The 18,182-nt window shown below is 42.2% G+C and overlaps 1 protein-coding gene across 2 annotated transcripts in view; it reads right to left on the bottom strand.

Annotated features, from left to right (window-relative positions):
• The window catches only part of cita (citron rho-interacting serine/threonine kinase a), a 204,162-nt gene extending 186,340 nt beyond the window's left edge, over positions 1–17,822 (bottom strand). For both annotated transcript variants that reach the window (XM_068005625.1, XM_068005626.1), the window contains exons 1-7: positions 17,713–17,822; positions 15,998–16,107; positions 11,590–11,740; positions 9,824–9,999; positions 7,777–7,878; positions 4,803–4,945; positions 564–657 (exon numbers count right to left, since the gene is read on the bottom strand). In XM_068005625.1, coding sequence (XP_067861726.1) covers positions 564–657; positions 4,803–4,945; positions 7,777–7,878; positions 9,824–9,999; positions 11,590–11,740; positions 15,998–16,093 — 762 coding nt within the window. In that variant the 5' untranslated portion in view covers positions 16,094–16,107; positions 17,713–17,822. The remainder of the gene's footprint in view (positions 1–563; positions 658–4,802; positions 4,946–7,776; positions 7,879–9,823; positions 10,000–11,589; positions 11,741–15,997; positions 16,108–17,712) is intronic.
• Positions 17,823–18,182: the final 360 nt, after the last annotated feature.

The following is an 18,182-nucleotide window of genomic DNA, read 5'->3' as shown; positions in this document are numbered from 1 at the left end:
TTCTTATAGCCACAATTATTGGCTGTTAACTGCAACATATACCATCTGATACTGCTGAATTTTAAAGATATGAATGTTGATCTTTGAACTGCTGTCACTAAAGAATGTTGTAAATAGTTCAGTGTTGCTGTTTCAGTTGTGTTCTCTGGTTTGTCACTTGCATTTATCTGTCAAAAAGCAAAACTTTGTTTATAAAAATTCCCATCTTATAAGAACTTTAAAAGTGTACTGTAAATTTCCTGTCCCCAAGAGACTTGCCGCTTTGTGGCTCCACACCGTACAGAAGCCATTTTCAGGTGGTAGTGCAAATGAGTGTCCTTCCCACAGTGGACACTGAAGAGGCAGCCAAGCTGCGAAAACCTCCATTCTGCTTAAATACGCAGCAGTACTCGCTGCCAGTGTTCAATTCACAGCACCCTCCATCCACCATTTCACTATTTACCACATCACACTGCACTAATCCACATGCAATTAGATTACGCTACTTGCATATACGTGCTTGGACTCACCAGACTGCAATATCAAAATACAGACTTGTTTGAGCGTTGAGGTCATTACATTACCGTTTTGTTTGCCGTCAGTTTGGCTGCTGATCCAAAATCTGCCAGTTTGATATGTCCTGTTCGGTCAATAAGGATATTCTCAGGTTTGAGATCTCTGAGAGGAGAAACAAACAAATCAATCATTCCTCCAAATGACAATACTAGAAACGTCACTATTCAACAGGAATGGGCTCAATACAGTTTAAGGATTATTGTTATTAGTGGATGATTTTAGAGCTCCACAGAAGTATCAGCTTAGCTGATTGCTGACTCAAATGAGAATGCTATTAAATTGTACATTCAAGCCCCATTCTAGCACTTGAGCACATAACCTGGGTTGACATGTCGGGGCAGTACTAAGGGAGTGCTACATTGTCAGAGATATTGTCCTTCCAAAACATAATCTCCATATATTTAACAATTATAAGAGTACTGAGGAATCAAGGTCTACTCAGCAATTAATGAAGAGGAAGTGTATCTGGAGACTACTGTATCATCACTTTGAAGTGTAGAAATCTCATGAAGTCTTGTACCAGGGACCTACAGAGGCATCAGTCATTTTCAACTGCCAAGCTCAACTGGGCTGGTCACATCTCTGCTGTCTGAAAGTGGCAAGACACTCCTTCCTTCCAGCAGGATCATCTGACTGTTTGCAATTAAGCTCATCTGAAGACAATTCCTTGAGGGAGCTGGATTCTAATTTACCCACATTAACTGAGATCACCAGTTGTGCAATATTGACACCATCTGGAAATTGGTCTCTTAGGTTATCTCCAGCAGAGCACATTAATAAGCCAGCAGCATGGCGAGATAGCAATGTAGCTAGCACAGGCTTCCCAGTACCAGAAACATTTTAAAGAAACCCACCTCTGCAATTTTCTTCATTGGAGTTAGTCATATTTCTGGTAGTGGAGGACACTGAATACAGTCTGAGGATCAGAACGCCATGGTATGTTGGCAGACATTATAAATATGTTTCACACATATAGACCCACTCACACCCCAACTAAGAGTACAACCCCAACTAGAGGAGATAGCGACTATCCTGTTGCACTGCTCACAGTGAGTCAGAAAATGCGCTGTTTGATGCCGTTCAACGTACACTATATTACCAGGGCCACTGGTTTATGATGATTTGAATAATTGAAATTGCATTTTTATTACAAAGTATTATGGGAGTGTTAGTATATTAGGGCTCAAATAATGTCAACATTATTGTGGAAATTGTAAATCAGTGGTCTTGAATATAATTATTATATGGTTATTTAACTATGCAGTTAATTTTATCCCTTACCTTTTTTAAAAAAAACACAAGATAAAAGGTAGATGTTAGGGAAATGTTCCAGATTGAACTGCTGTAGCAGTACCAGTGAGTGTGGGGTGAAAGATGGTCATATGGTTTGGGAGAGTAGTTGCGGGTTCTAGGAGCACTAGTCGTGGGATCTGGCAGAAGCAAAGTGTTGCTGGCATCCGAGCATTGGGGAGAGAGTGAGTCCTTGGGTTGGCAGTGGTGCATCAAATGGGATGCAGCAGTGGTGAGGGCAGGATCTGGGAGCATGTCTCATTGGTGTGGGAGCAGTGGGGAGATGCAAGGGCCTGGGATGGGGTTACAGGAGCTGTAGGCAAAAAGATGGCGTGGGGAAAAAGGGGTCTGTTGTTTAGGAGCAGCAGGAATGGGGTACCTAGGTGGGGTGGGTGGGGGGGAAAAGAGAAGGAGAAGGAGTAAGAGGTTGATGGTTCTTGAGATGTGGGGCCACAGGGAAGGTGGTCTTGGAAGTCCTGGGTGGAGGACTGCAGGTGCCTGTGGAAACAAAGCATTGTAGCCACATTTGGGGATGTGTCCCAAACTGGTTATAAAGCAATTTAAAGTGTTTATCTTAGTAAAAGTGAATCAAGCACTTTAAGGAACTTGAAACTAGTTCCACGGTCACAGCAAGGCAGGTATTCAACAGTAGCAGTTTTCTCAGAAGGCAACAGTGGGGAATGGGTGGAACTGGGGAGAGAAGAGACATAGGTGGTTCAGTCGAGTGCAACAGTAGCTGAAGAAGGGTGGAAGCCATGAGGGAGGAGTGGGTAATAGGAAGGGTCATTTGAACTTGAGAATCTGGAAGGTGGTGTGAGAGCAATTAAGCGGGCAGGGGACAGAGGATTTGTTGGGGTCAGTGAGTAGTTCGGGGAGAGCAGCGAGTAACTGAGACAGTAAACTGTTGGGAGGTGGGACGCTCTGTGACAAGGAGTGGTGGGGACCAAGGAGTGGGTTTGCAAGTTTTATTTTGAGACAAATTCCTCATTTCAAGTGTCACAAATGCAAACTTCTGTCACACTTTTAAGACAAAAAGGTAAGAAAAGAGAAAGAAAGCCAGTAAGTTTCTTCTGACCTCTAATTAACCTCAGGATCTACCCAAGAGCAATTAGCCTCAAATTGACCTCGAGAAGGCACAGAAATTAGAACTGGTCACCCTAGATTAAGGGATGCTTGAAGTTACACATAGCTGCACCAATACATTGTACATTATATGGTATACTGCTCCTGTTCTAACAGGACAGTATATTCTTCAACTCAGCCAGAAGGACGCCAAGGGAGATCCAACTGCAGTTTGAAAATTTAATTGCAGCCAAGTGTTCAGTTCTACGAGAATCAAGTTCATATTTTTTTTAAACATTGGACTGCATATCTTAAAAACTGCAACAAAGTCAAATTACAACACCAACCAAAATTTATTAAACAGCAAACAGTAGCAATATGGCAATATATTTTTACAGCAATTAAGCTTAACTGGCTCATCATTCTAATAGAAAATAACAAATTAGGATCCTGTCAAGATGTGGAATAGAACCAGTAGGTGACATAATCTTAAATGATAAAGGTTCTCTGTCAGTTATTTCAGGCATGCTATGAATTGGTTATCAGAGCAAATGAGAACAAACTCAACAACTAAGGGAGTTAGTACTCACCTATAAGAATAGTCTGAAACACAGAAAGCCAAAAATGTCTAGAATAAAAAAGGTACAGGAAGCCCCAAAAATATGACATATCGTCCCTATTGTTATACTGCTTTCCATTTTACAAATTATATCAATCTATATTCAGTTGTGGAACACCTCTCTCCCCATTTCCAAAATCCTCCTCAAGAAACTCTCTCTTCAGTTCCAGTTGCAGCCCCCACCCCCCAATAATCTGCTGATGTTCATTGTCACCTCTGAAGTGTCTTGGGTTGTTCTTACTACACTAAGGATGCTATATAAGTGAAAGTTGTTGAATATCAACTTTTCCTTTCATCTTCCTCAAGCGACTACAAACCTTTTCCACCTCCAGAAAGGATATATACCAGCGTGCCCCACATAGAAGGCCTTGGTTCAGTTGTCTTTAAAGGAAACTTTCCCCCCTCCCCCCAACAGAAACAATGGACTTCATACTCAAGATGTACACAATATTAAAAATGATGATTTTGAAATTCAAATGTAGAACTCGCAATGTGAATATTTGCCATTAGTCACCTAGCCTCACTGGTCATCGTAAACAACCCTATGACAAAAATGAAGCATTTTTGTCTCAAGATTTAACATGGAATTGGCTTCTTTAATTCTGTCACAGTACAGAAGAAGTTGTTAAATCCAACTTCACTCACAAAAGGAATAGTTCAGGTCATTTTGATACAATAATCAATTGGTTTGTCTGAAAAACAGGGACTCACAAGAGGGATAAAACCATTCAATTCAAATACAACACTGTGCAATTTTTTTTGAAATGCATTTGATTGACATCTCTTCACTAAATTAACAGATAAGTACTTAGATTCACATGATCCCAGTAACTGCTTCACAGGTATTTAATCAGTGGGTCCTTTTTAAGAAAGCAAGTTTATTAGGAACCTTGAAAGACAGTTAATTTGGTGAGATTCTGTAGCTAGTGAGAAAAAACCCCACCATGTATGAAATCTAGTTATAGGATAGAAGTTGCAATGCAATTATTATTTTCTATTACAAAGAGTGAATAAGCTTAAAATTACTATAAAAAGGTGAGATTATGCTGCTATCTGCTTGTTTAATTACTGTTTAATAGATTTGTTTGACAGTTAAAGCCTGAGACAAGGTCTAATGGTGGTATTCTGCCACCTTCCAAAGGCAAGGAGCCCCCCTACGAGGGAAGAATCAGTTTGGTCCATTTCATCCCCATATCTGCCACCAACCTGTGGTCTCTCTGCATACCAGCACTGTTCCTACAGGCCCATAATTACAGTATCCCATACAGTTGCTCACCTATGAACGTAACCCATCTGGTGAACACTATGAGTGGCTAGAACTAACTCAGCCAAATAAAACTGGGCCATACTCTCATCAAACTGGTCATCATAACGATTCAGGAGTGCCAGCAGATCACCCCCTGGTTGGTATTCCATTACCTAAGGACAAAACAAAAGCCATATTAGTACATATTCTACAGCTCCATGTGCAATTCTGTTCTGTGCAGCACATAGCTTTGGAGTGCTACAATAGACCTCCATACTTCTAGGGTAGGGAGGAAAAAAAGCTGGGTTCCCATACAGGGATCATTGCCAGAAATGTGCACATTTCTGGCAAATCAGGTAAGACGAGTCATGGGGTCCAGCTCCACCGCCTTAGCTCAAACATGGCTACTTGGTGAGGTGACAAGAGGGCTGCCAGCACTCATGGAACCATACCTGAGCAAGAGTTCAGAAGACGAGTGGAGAAAATTGAAATAAACATGTTCTCAAAGGGAATACAGAATTTGTCTGGTTATTTAGCCAAAACTGGAATCTTCAGTCCCCTTTTTGAGCAGATTCAAGACTCAAACAGGAGCTGAGCAATTCTCCAGTACATAAGGTAGTAAGTATACACTTTAAAAGGAAGAATTCCTCTAACTACAGTTATAGATTTAGTAAGGTTCATAATCAATTTATTACACAAAGAGTTTCACCTTCAAAGCAGTCTTTAAATACAATTATACTAGCGATTTACCCAGGTTTTAGCACAGATCAGCACCCAATTATCCATATAACTAGATGTACCAATTCCTTTGAAATCGATGCACCTATTTTGCTTTCTCTCAGACCTTCTAAAATCAAAGGATTAAGTGCACTTTCAAATTGTGTCAGCTGCAGCATAACTGCTGGAGTGAAGTCAAGGTAAATGGAACATTTCTGATCATCAGGTTGAGCACACAGAGTGATGCTACGGTTTTGCTAAAGCCCAAAGCGTGTCAAATGCAATGTACCATGTGCAAGTGAATAACGCTGCCTAGGTGCCGCTTCAGTTGCCTGCAGTCAGAAGCAGACACTGTCATACTGCTCAGAGTACAAGAGTCAAGCTAGAAAAATATATACAAAACTGGTCATTTTTATGCCTCAGGAGAAGCCCTGGTGCTGGGCAAACACTCAAATCTTGTGTAAGTAGTTTGGGAAAAGGAGGGGGTTTGTACACAGCCTTACTGCAACTACAGCTCAAATCAGAGCTTTTAGACAATGAAGTTTTGAGTTCATCCAAATGAATGACATAGTGGCTTTTGCCATCCTTAAATCACATACACACAGATAAAATCTTGCAAGCCTTCTTTAATAAAGGAGGCAAGTGTAACAGCAATATTTTCAACTTAGATATACAGTAATCCTCCCAATTAGGGCATTTTAAAATAAATCTGTCTTACGGGAAGTAATTGTTATTTTAACCTCCCCCCCCATCCCCACATAAGCAGCCGGGACAGGAAAGGAAACCGATCCACAGGGATCCCCACTAAACCTCTTAGCAATACCCCTTCTCCCGGCCAATTATCACAGCAGACTGGACAAATCTGAAATGACAGGTTTCTATGGGGAGCAAGACTGAAGTGATCTGCTACAAGGCAGCAAATATTAAAAATATTTTTAACATTCAATTAATGCCCCCACTTTTTCTTTCTTTAAAAATAATACGACAGCTCCATTCATAATCAGCCAACGTTGCCATGTCCAAAGAATCCAAGGCTCTGCCCCAGACAAGCTACAGTGTGGGGTCTGCATGCAGCCCAAGTCAGTTTTGTAATAACCAACTACTTTATCCTAGTGTTGCCAAGTATTAGCATCATGGTATATCCTTACAGTGGGCAGGATACAGACTGCCAACCAAAGGCAATTTCAAGCCAGAAGAAAATCTGTGCACCGTTTAATCAGACAGAAAGATGCTACCTGTTTGAAGTGAACTAGCAATACTTTGTATCTGAAATGTTCCTCTTTATTACCACCCTCACCCAAAAAAAAAATCTACAGTTCCCTGAAATCAAACAGTTCTCACGATTCTATACAACAATACATACACATCAATTCAAAGATCACTAGTGACATCCTCTGGCAGAAAACACATGCTACACTTGTTTTTTTAAAAACACTGCTCACAGCTTAATAGTAAAGCAATTATGTCCGTCTGTATAGATTTTCATTGACACGAATGTCTCACATTTTTTGAGCACCTCTATTTTCACAGGCTCACTATGCCTTTATTGCCCTGTTTAGATCACATGTGGCACAATTTGAGATGAACAGCAATTATACAGTAACTTTCACCAGTCTGAAGTGGTTTAGAAACTTGATTTTCCATGCACACCCACTGCCACTTGTGCAGTGATTTATACATTTATTACCAACTAAATGTGTCGATTATGCTTGGATTATCAGTCCATTTGGACATGTCCATACTCCATCTAAGTAGTTTATAAAATAAAAGCAATTGTTAGCTTAGCTTTTGAAAAATACTCTCAGTGATTCCACTGTTGAAAAAGTATTGCCTGTAGCACTCCCAAGTTTTCCAGGCGTTGGGGGGGGGGGGGGAAGGATTAAAAAAAAAATTCAGTTAAAAAGGGGAGGATAGGGTAAGACTTGGCTGTGATGTTACCCAGGGTTATGCCTGCCAACCTTTATTGTCTAGATTCAACCATGAAGGAGGGCTACTTGAGTAAAGTAGTAGAGGGCACACATCATCGTGGACACATAGCCAGTAAGGAATGGAAACCTTAGGGGAAGTGGGGGGAAAAGAGGGATAAAAAGAGAATACACTTGAAATGGAAATAAAATCAATGTTTTTTAAAGTTTGCCCTTCTTCTTAAGTTGCTGACTGTCTTGCTAGGTACAATTTCGCAGGCACCAGCAGCCCAACACCTTATGCCTGTATTCTGCCAAACACAAGCTAGTGATAATCAGGATAACCAGCCCTTTTCCCAATGTTTGTCTTGCCACCTACTCACCAGATAGATATAAGTCTTGTCTTGAAATGCATATTGTAATGGTGGCAGCCAGGGGCTGGTGTTGCACGACAGGATACTGTGTTCCTCCTCAAAAAACACCACCTGTCAACCAAGAAAAAAAATCCGAGTGAGGTGGGTAAAGCTTGGAAACTGCAATAAAGCTGCATCAGCCAACTCTAAACTACAGAAACGGTAAATCACAAACTTACTAATGTGTATTAAAACAACACACACTCATGTAATAAATCAATTAGCACTTTGCATGCTGCATATATAATCCACTAAGTAACAGTCGCATAATGCACAACAGTTTATTATGTTCTTTTTTTAAAAAAAACCTTGTTTAACCACCAAATCCTCCCCCCTCCATTTTCTCCCCTTTAGCCTCCTCAGGCTACAAACCACTTGGGGCTAATAGGGGAAGCTATTTGATCTCAGGTTCCAATGCTGCTTGAATCACCATGAAGAAGCAAGTTGCAATTCCCCCTCAATTCCGTGAGCTGAGCAGGTGGCTCGTATCGGTCTTGTTTCGCCCCCTCCCCCACAAACCAGAGTTTGCTGTGGCATTGCTAAAATGTTCATTTTTTAAAAAAAACTGCTCCCAGTCAATTAAGAACTGGATTGAACACATTAATATTAATTCTGGGTGGGGGAGGGGCTCACTGGATGAACAATTCTGTCATGGTAACATGGGCGCATGAGGATAAATTATAGTCTAAGCAAGACCTTGTGAAGCTCAGACAAGGTTTCCCAGTCTGCTCGGCCAATGAACAATCAAGTCTTCCCAGCAATTTGTTAATGCCACCATCAATGAGATTTCTTCTCTTTCAATGACCCCCATAACTCTGATCAAAAGGCATTAGTTATCTTCTTCCTATGCAGTGGGAGAGAGGAGGGGAGGAACACTTTCCTACTCACCTCTGACCAAGATGAAAACTATGGAAAAGGTTAGCAGGCAAAACCCAAAGCTGACCAGGAAGAACAATCTTGAAACGTAGACCAGTGACCTACTGTTTTTATAATGTAACAATAATGAACTGCAAGGGCATAGCAGGGCAGTCGCTCCAAGTATGGTCAACCCTCGAGTGTACATACACCCCTCAAAGTCTTTGCATCCATAGTGACACCATCATGTGACTACTATTTGCCCACTGCAACCATCAGATGATTTTCTTTAACAATTACAACAAGCATCTCATACATTGAGAGAGACAAGCCTTCCTCTCACCCCTTCAAAAATACTGATAGAAGTGCATTTCCAGGCTAACTCCCCTCAGGTACCTCTACTACATTATTGAGTGTCTCAGCTCCTTTGCAATTATATGAACTTATGATCAGTTCAGACAACATATCTGCAAAGAACTAAACGTTCAAAGCCATGTGTGTTTGGGAGTCAGAGCAGGAGACTGGAGCACGCTGCCATTTTGTCCTTGAAACAGTTTTAAAACAGCCTAAACTTGTAATTAAAGCCCCTTCCTTCTGCCGACTGCAAGGGTCGTACATAAATTAAGTTTGACACTAGTAAAGGAAATGTCACACAGGAGCAGCTGGGGTGGGATGGAGAAAGTAGGAGCAATTCTGAGGCCATGGTTAAGGCAGAGTAATGGGTACTTTACCCTGCATCTGACCTGTGGTGCATCTGACACCGACAGCAGGTGCCTAAGCTAGAAAACATTCCATTCCCCAGCAAACAAATCTCACCCAGCTAAGCATAAAAAACAGAATTTCTCAAGCAGTGGCAGCAACAAAGTGAGCTTTGATAATCAATCTGTGCAACTATAGGCCCAGGACATGAACTAGCCAACTCCCTCTATAGGAGAGTGGGATCATATGCATTGATTGAGCAGCCTTACAGTAGCATTACTTTAAAACTTGTATAACTTCAAACTTGAAATTATTGTTGACTTTTCCAACAATCAATCAGTCATGCACAGCTACAACCAGATCACTAACAGCTCAGCCATCCTGTGGATCCCACAGAAACAGCTCTTCCTGACAAAATGGATACTTAAATCCCAGCAGATCTACATATTAGACGTTGTCTTACATTATCCTGTCCGATCAGCGCTTGCTTATTCATCACTTTCATTGCATAAACATCGTTGGTGGCTTTCTCTCGTACGACCTGCACTTCCGCAAAAACACCGCGACCAATCACGTTTTTCACCTCAAAGTCAGCAGCGCAGGGTTGCAACTCCCGCATCTCAGTCAGGGTATCTTTGTCTGCAGGCAGAAAAGACAGTTTGAATCTACTGAAAAAAAAAACACTCACATCCAATCTAACACAACACAGGTATGTAAAACGTTACCTGGGCTGAGCATCACAAAATCTGTCGTTATTATACTGTCGGCATGACTCACTGAACTGCAGCACTCCATGTGGGGTGAACAAGGACCCAGGATTTTAGTACTGGTTGAAATTGTCCCCCTCAAATTCAGGGGATGTGAAAGAGGAAGATCTCTCTCTCTCTCTCTCTCTCTCTAACATATACACACACACAGACTCTTGCTGTTGGATCACTTGTCTGCGTGGGTGAGTGAGAGAGAGAACACCCACTCAGTTAGGTTCCAGCACATTCTATTTGATCTCTCATTGGTTCCATTGTGTCCTGTTCTCTTGCCTACATATTAGCAGACTATCCACTGGCTTTCTGCTCCAACACAAGTAACCTTTACATTGTTTTCATATACTGTTAATTTGTGCTCATTTACTATCTTTCTTATCAGCACATCTTATCCCAAAGGAATCCCCGTGCAAGAGGGATGGGAACAGAACACTAGAACTGAGAGGATATACTTATCGGGAAAGGCTGAACAGAGTGAGGCTCTTTTCTCTAGAAAACAGTATGCTGAGGGGTGACCTGATAGGAGTCTTTAAGATTATGAATGGGTTTGGTAGGGTAGAGAGAGAAAATGTTTCAACTTGTGGGGGAGCCCTAAACTAGGGGTCATAAACACAAGAGAGTCACTAATAAATCCAACAGGGAATTCAAGAGAAACATCTTTACCCAAAGAATGGTAAGAATGTGGAACGCGCTACCATAAGGAGTAGTTGAGGTGAATAGAATAGATGCATTTAAGGGGAAGCTAAATAAGCACATGAGGGAGAAAGGAATAGAAGGATATGCTGATACAGTTAGAAGAAGAGGAGGAGTTGGAGGAGGCTTGTATGGACAAGACCAGTTGTCCAGTTACGCCGAATGACCTGTTTCTGTGCTGTAGACTTATTGTAATTCTATGTAGAATACGATGCAATAAACAGACAGAAGTTAGGGCAAAATTGAAGTTGGGGGAAAGCAAACATTGTGTAGATACCCTTCCCCCATATGATATCATGATTGGAGATAGTAGGATGGTGTACAGTACTCCATATCTCACATCAGAAGTCATATACAGTATGTGAACTGAGTTACCGCTGATCAGCATTAGCCTAACACATGGATGCACCCTAACTAGGGCAGGTACAGCAGGCCCAGGAATGTAGATGTCTCTCCCTGAAAAGCAACTAAATTATAGGGTAATTAAGAATACACTTTGTCTTTAACATTACAATGCCTGTTTTCACTCTATGTTAAGTCATTGTAACTCACTTCCTGTTTGTAGTACTCAGCCAAGCAACACTAGGAAACAAGCTTAGCTTACATTACAAGACATCAGTATTCCAGGCAAATGGAGGGAACAGTTTGAGAGAGAGCAGTGCACAAATACACCAATAACTACATTCAGAAGTTCAAGCTTTAACCCTGATCCACCGTACAAAAAGGAAACAAGAATCTTATTAGGCCAATGACAACCTTCTGGTGTAGTACTCACGCTTCTTCACAAAGTTGGCCACATGTTTAATCTTCATCAGCTCAGGGCTACTACATTCATCAAAGAGGACAAAAATTGCATCAATGAGTCCCTCTCTGGTTAATAGACAGGAAGACTGCTGCTGTGTTCGACCCAGAAATGGAGTCTTTCCCTGTTGACAGAGTTCAATGAAAATCAGGTAAGTCCCCAATGGATTGCCCAGTTTATCAAAAGGCACATGGATTATAAAATAAAAGGAAGGGGGCACAATAAATCTGCTGTGCTTTAGGTTATTGCCATACCACATCATTACTATCTCACATTGCCTGCAAGGAGGTTCCCTCAGGTCTGTTTCTGGCAGATCTGTAAAAGCTACAATGTCAGAAACATCTCTAAGAAGTAATGAACCAGTCAACCATTCTTTCACAACCCAAAGTGAATACCCCATGCATCCTCTGACTAATCCTATGCTGGACTTTCTTGAAGCCAGAGATATGCCTCACCCCAAAAAATGTATTCCTCTAATCCGTCAACAGGTGGTTATCCAAATCGCTTTCACATCAATAATTTTCTTGGCACAAATTAATTTTTTTGTAATTTATTAGGTAATATCAAGATTATTAGGCTTATGTGTAGTCTCCAAAAAATAATTTTGGTTAAATTAGAAGGATATTAAAAAGCTAAGCCAACCTACACCTTGTTCATTACATAGAAAAAAACACCATGGTGATGCAATCGTGTATTCCTATTGAACATAAGAACATAAGAAATAGGAGCAGCAGTAGGCCAATCGGCCCCTCGAGCCTGCTCCGCCATTCAATAAGATCATGGCTGATCTGATCCTAACCTCAAATCTAAATTCATGTCCAATTTCCTGCCCGCTCCCCGTAACCCCTAATTCCCTTTACTTCTAGGAAACTGTCTATTTCTGTTTTAAATTTATTTAATGATGTAGCTTCCACAGCTTCCTGGGGCAGCAAATTCCACAGACCTACTACCCTCTGAGTGAAGAAGTTTCTCCTCATCTCAGTTTTGAAAGAGCAGCCCCTTATTCTAAGATTATGCCCCCTAGTTCTAGTTTCACCCATCCTTGGGAACATCCTTACCGCATCCACCCGATCAAGCCCCTTCACAATCTTATATGTTTCAATAAGGTCGCCTCTCATTCTTCTGAACTCCAATAAGTAGAGTCCCAATCTACTCAACCTCTCCTCATATGTCCGCCCCCTCATCCCCAGGATTAACCGAGTGAACCTTCTTTATACTGCCTCGAGAGCAAGTACATCTTTTCTTAAGTATGGAGACCAAAACTGTATGCAGTATTCCAGGTGCGGTCTCACCAATACTTTATATAACTGCAGCAATACCTCCCTGTTTTTATATTCTATCACCCTAGCAATAAAAGCCAACATTCCGTTGGCCTTCTTGATCACCTGCTGCACCTGCATACTAACTTTTTGATTTTCTTGTACAAGGACCCCCAGATCCCTTTGTACTGCAGTACTTTCCAGTTTCTTGCCATTAAGATAATAACTTGCTCTCTGATTTTTCCTGCCAAAGTGCATAACCTCACATTTTCCAATATTGTATTGCATCTGCCAAATCTCCGCCCACTCATCCAGCCTGTCTATATCCCCCTGTAGGTTTTTTATGTCCTCCTCACTCTCCACTTTCCCTCCCATCTTTGTATCATCTGCAAACTTTGATATGTTACACTCGGTCCCCTCCTCCAAATCGTTAATATCGATTGTAAAGAGTTGGGGACCCAGCACCGACCCCTGCGGAACACCACTGGCCACTGGTTGCCAGTCCGAGAATAAACCATTTATCCCAACTCTCTGCTTCCTGTTAGATAACCAATCCTCCACCCATGCCAGAATATTACCCCCAATCCAGTGATTCTTTATCTTGAGCAATAATCTTTTATGTGGCACCTTGTCGAATGCCTTCTGGAAGTCTAAATACACTACGTCCACTGGTTCCCCTTTATCCACCCTGTACGTTATGTCCTCAAAGAACTCAAGCAAATTTGTCAGACATGACTTCCCCTTCATAAAGCCATGCTGACTTTGTCCTATTAAATTATGTTTATCCAAATGTTCTGCTACTGTGTCCTTAATAATAGACTCCCAAATTTTACCCACCACAGATGTTAGGCTAACTGGTCTATAATTTCCAGCCTCCTGCCTACTACCCTTTTTAAATAAGGGTGTTACATTAGCAGTTTTCCAATCTGCCGGGACCTTTGCCGAGTCCAGAGAAGTTTGGAAAATTATTACCAAAGCATCCACAATCCCTACTGCCACTTCCCTCAAGAACCTAGGATGTAAGCCATCAGGTCCAGGGGATTTATCCGCCTTGAGTCCCATTATTTTACTGAGTACCAATTCCTTAGTGATTTTAATCGTATTTAGCTCCTCCCCACCTAGAGCCCCCTGTTTGTCCAGTGTTGGGATATTCTGAGTGTCCTCTACCGTAAAGACTGAAACAAAATATTTGTTCAGCATTTTTGCCATCTCCATGTTTCCCACCATTAATTTCCCGGTCTCATCCTCTAAGGGACCTACGTTTGCCTTACCCACCCTTTTTCTTTTTATATAACTATAGAAACTCTTGCTATCTGTTTTTATATTTTTTGCTAATTTATTTTCATAATCTATCTTCCCTTTGACCTGAGATGTTTTATTAAAACCCCTTTACTTTAGGTGAGCTCAGCTGACTCAATTTCTGACTCATCTCAATTGATAAATGATAATCTATTACTATTTCACCCATAAACACAACAAAGTACTAACCACATCATTCCAGATACACAGCAAGTGTGCCCTGGCTGCCAAGAGCCTCAGGAGCTCCAATCTGGATCCATGGTCTGGCTCAGCCAAACATGCCCAGATTCTCAATGAACTATAAGAGTTGTGAGAAAGTAATCTTTAAAGGAAACCTGGTGGCAATTGGGGACTTCTCTCCAAAACTTCTCCAGCATGTGTAATCCCAAAATACATGGTAAAGTTGCCCAACACATTCCAACAGCATCCTGCCAAAGCCAAGCCAAGGAAATAATTCCCATTAAGTAACCCCCCCCCCCCCGCCACAAGCAGTACAAGGGCAAGAAAGTGATTCCCATTTTATACACTGTATAAAATCAATTAGGTATTTCCAGCTGTATCAGTAGACAAACATTATACATTATGCTGCTAGAAATATCACACTGCTGCAGTAGGGGCACTCTTCTAACATTGGGGTTCAATAGATCGGACAGGGGCTTATCCTTCGCTTAAGCCACGTGGCATGTAGGTCCCATGACCTAGGATGTTCAATGTGGCAGCATAGAGGCAGCTTTGTCCTTTCTGTAGCCTTGCTATGCTCGACATTGGTGCTCAATATTGACACTAGGTGACAAAAATGGAAAGTGTTCCATTGCCAATAAAAACATTTCAACTTCAAATAAAATAGGAAAAAATACAAAGAGTTCATTACACAGAGCAATCCATTGTACATGGAATCCAAACTTTAAATATGCAGGAGTAAACTGTAGCGCTGGCTCACAACGAGATATCATTAAGAGAATGTGCATTGCACCAAGAACCATCAGCAACAGATGCAAGTGTCACACAAAACCAAGCCACAATATTTTAGTAATCCTTACAGGCATTTTAGTCTTCAGTAAAAACAAGGTGTCCCATGTTTTATTAAGAAACTCAAATTACCTCCCCCAAACTTGTTATACCGTAGGTGAGTGTCAATTAGTTTTGGGGGGGGAAGAAAGAGAAAGGGTCTCCCCAATATCTGACCACTGCTCCTGCAGATCAGACTGATAACAAATCTTACATCACCTTTAGAAAATGCCTGCATCTTTCCTAAGTCACCTAGTAGTCTCAGTGCTGGGTCGCTGGGAACTTATGCCCTAGCAAGTGTTCAGTAACTCAGAACTTTTACCTGCTATCACAATTTACCCAGTCATTTTCTCCCCACTGACACTTTAATTTTCATGTACGTTTTAAAATGCCAGTGTTCTGCCTAACATTGAAGGGAGTTTAATCAATTCTGGCAACCCCAACTCCCAGTAGTCTTTTGACCTGAAGCCCCAGCTCATGCAAAACTTCTGACAGCCTCAACTTGTGTAAAGAAAATTCTCGCAGGTCATCCATAAATTCAGAGTGGTGCATCTGGGGCTATTAGTACTTATTCAAGAAATGCTCACTTTGTGCCTGAGAGGATACAGTTACCATGACCACTGGAAGCTGAATTACCTTACTTATGGCAACATCCAACCAGGTCAGTGCTCTTACCAATGCCAACCTCTTTCCCACAAGTGCTAATACTTTTACACCAATCTCCCTGTCTCTTACATCTGGTTCTAACGCCTTTACTTAGGTCAATCTGTTTTGCCAGCTCTGCCTCTCAAGCATCAAACCTCTGACTCACTAACCTGGAAAAATAGGTTCAGTCTAGAACAACGATTGGCGATCGGTTCGCCTGCTCCAATGTCCACAAGGGCACGGCCACCATATTTAAACTTCAACATCGCTTTAGGTTTCGCTAAAGAAAATGGAAAAGATTATTTTCAAAAACTAAAATGGCAGTTACAAATATTGCTTTTCTGTGCTTCTTGAGGAATGGAACATTTTTCCACTTGATAATGTCAAAATCAAGCACTTCCAGGTCAGATACCAAGGGTTAAAGACTGAGTAAAACTTCCTCCACCATGCCCCACTAAGAACTCCCAGAACAGGTATATTATGGGCTGAATACAGATTTAAGATCCCTTTACTCTGCCCCTTCAATACACTTAAGAAAAGCAAGCCCCCCCCATCCATCCATCTATCTCTTTGGTTTCTCACACCAGCCGTCGGAGCAAGGGTGTAAATTTAAAGAGCAGTGTTATGCTGAGAAACGTGAATCTATTTAGAACCGGACTGCGACTATCTTGAACTCACCACAAACTTAGGAACCATACACCTGACAGAGGCAAGTCCTTCATCGCATCAGTCTAGGTTCAAACCCAAGTCCCTGAGACAAAAGGACAGTATGCTAACCCAATGCGTCTGCCAATGTATATTTTTTATATATTTCTTGTTGGGATATGGGGAACACTGGCAAGGCCATCCCTAGATGCCCTGAGAACATTAAAATTCAACTATGTACTGTGGGATGTAGGCCAGACAGGGTAAAGAAAGAACTTGCATTTATATAGCACCTTTCACAAACTTTCAATAGTGTCATGGCATCTTGAACATCCACCTGAGGGCAGACAGGATCGCTGATTAACATTGCATCCAAAAGATAGCACCTCCAACAGTGCACTCCCTCAGTGCTGCAATGAAGTGTCAGCCCGATTATGTGCTCAAGCCTCTGGAGTGGGACCACTTCTGACTCACATGCAAGATTGTTACCACTGAGCCACGGTTGACATCAAGAGGTACTTAGGAACAGGAATAGGCCATTCAGCCCCTCGTGCCTGCTCCGCCATTTGATAAGATCATGGCTGATCTGTGATCTAACTCCATATACCTGCCTTTGGCCCATATCCCTTAATACCTAGGTAGGGGTGGCAGGTTCTCTAGCCTGAAGGACATTAATGAGCCTGTTGGGTTTTCACAACAATCCAACAGCTTTCACGGTTCTGTTCTGGCGCTAGCTCAGATTTACTGAATTGACTACCTCTACACAATTTACCATGATTTGAATCACAATCTGTAGATTGCTAGTCCAGTACCACTAGACTACCGTACCCTGTTACAAACACATATCCTCATTACAGTAGCACTCAGAACATGTCTTCAGTGAAGAAAAAAAGCTATTTGTTCCACCCATTAAACCATGTACAATTTACAGCAAAAAGCAGAACATGCACAGCAGGTCGGACAACATCCGAAAGAGATGTTTCAGGAGGCGATTCTTCAGGCTCCCTTTATAATCTCCATAGCAATTTGGAATGTTGCTGTCAATCTCCATAAGGGAAATGAATAACTGCGGGTTAAAACGCCAACGGTGATATCGGGATATTTCTTCTGCCTGTGCCCGTACTATCCCCCAGGTCATAGAGGCAGGTTGCGGGTATGGGGTATTACAGGGCTGCATTCTTCAGCCTCGACTAGTAGCCTTCCGCACACCGCGCAGTGCCCCGGTCGGTAGTCCGATTACCTGATGATTCCCAGACTGTGCCGTCTCGGGTCACGATTCCACTCTCAAGCCTTCCAATGACCAGATGTCAGTTCTAGCGACCCCAATTTCCGATGGATCCGATCCGATCCGATCCGATCTCTCCCAGTTCCCCCCCTCCCCCTTCCCCTTCCCCTTCCCGCCCGTTCCTAACGGATTCTTCGCCGCTTCCCTTTCCTCGCCTTCAAATTTCGCTCAAAAACAGATCGCGCGCCTCCGATAGGACAGCGGGGAAGCCGCGCGCCGGCCCACCGGCTAGCGGATTGGTGCGAGCGCCTGACGTGGAGCGCGGACCATGATGATTGGCGCGAATCGGGAGTGTCGTAAGCGCGTGGTGCCGTCTTACAGTTACTGGTCGCCATGGCGACGGAGCGGATGGATTGGGAGAGAGGGTGGAGCGAAAGGTCGGCAGAGGTTGAAATAGCGATTGCAGCTTTTGCTGAGTGCAAAAC

This window comes from Heptranchias perlo, chromosome 25 (assembly GCF_035084215.1).
Source record: "Heptranchias perlo isolate sHepPer1 chromosome 25, sHepPer1.hap1, whole genome shotgun sequence".
Taxonomy (NCBI): Eukaryota; Metazoa; Chordata; class Chondrichthyes; order Hexanchiformes; family Hexanchidae; genus Heptranchias; species Heptranchias perlo.
This window is presented reverse-complemented; position numbering and strand designations above follow the sequence as displayed.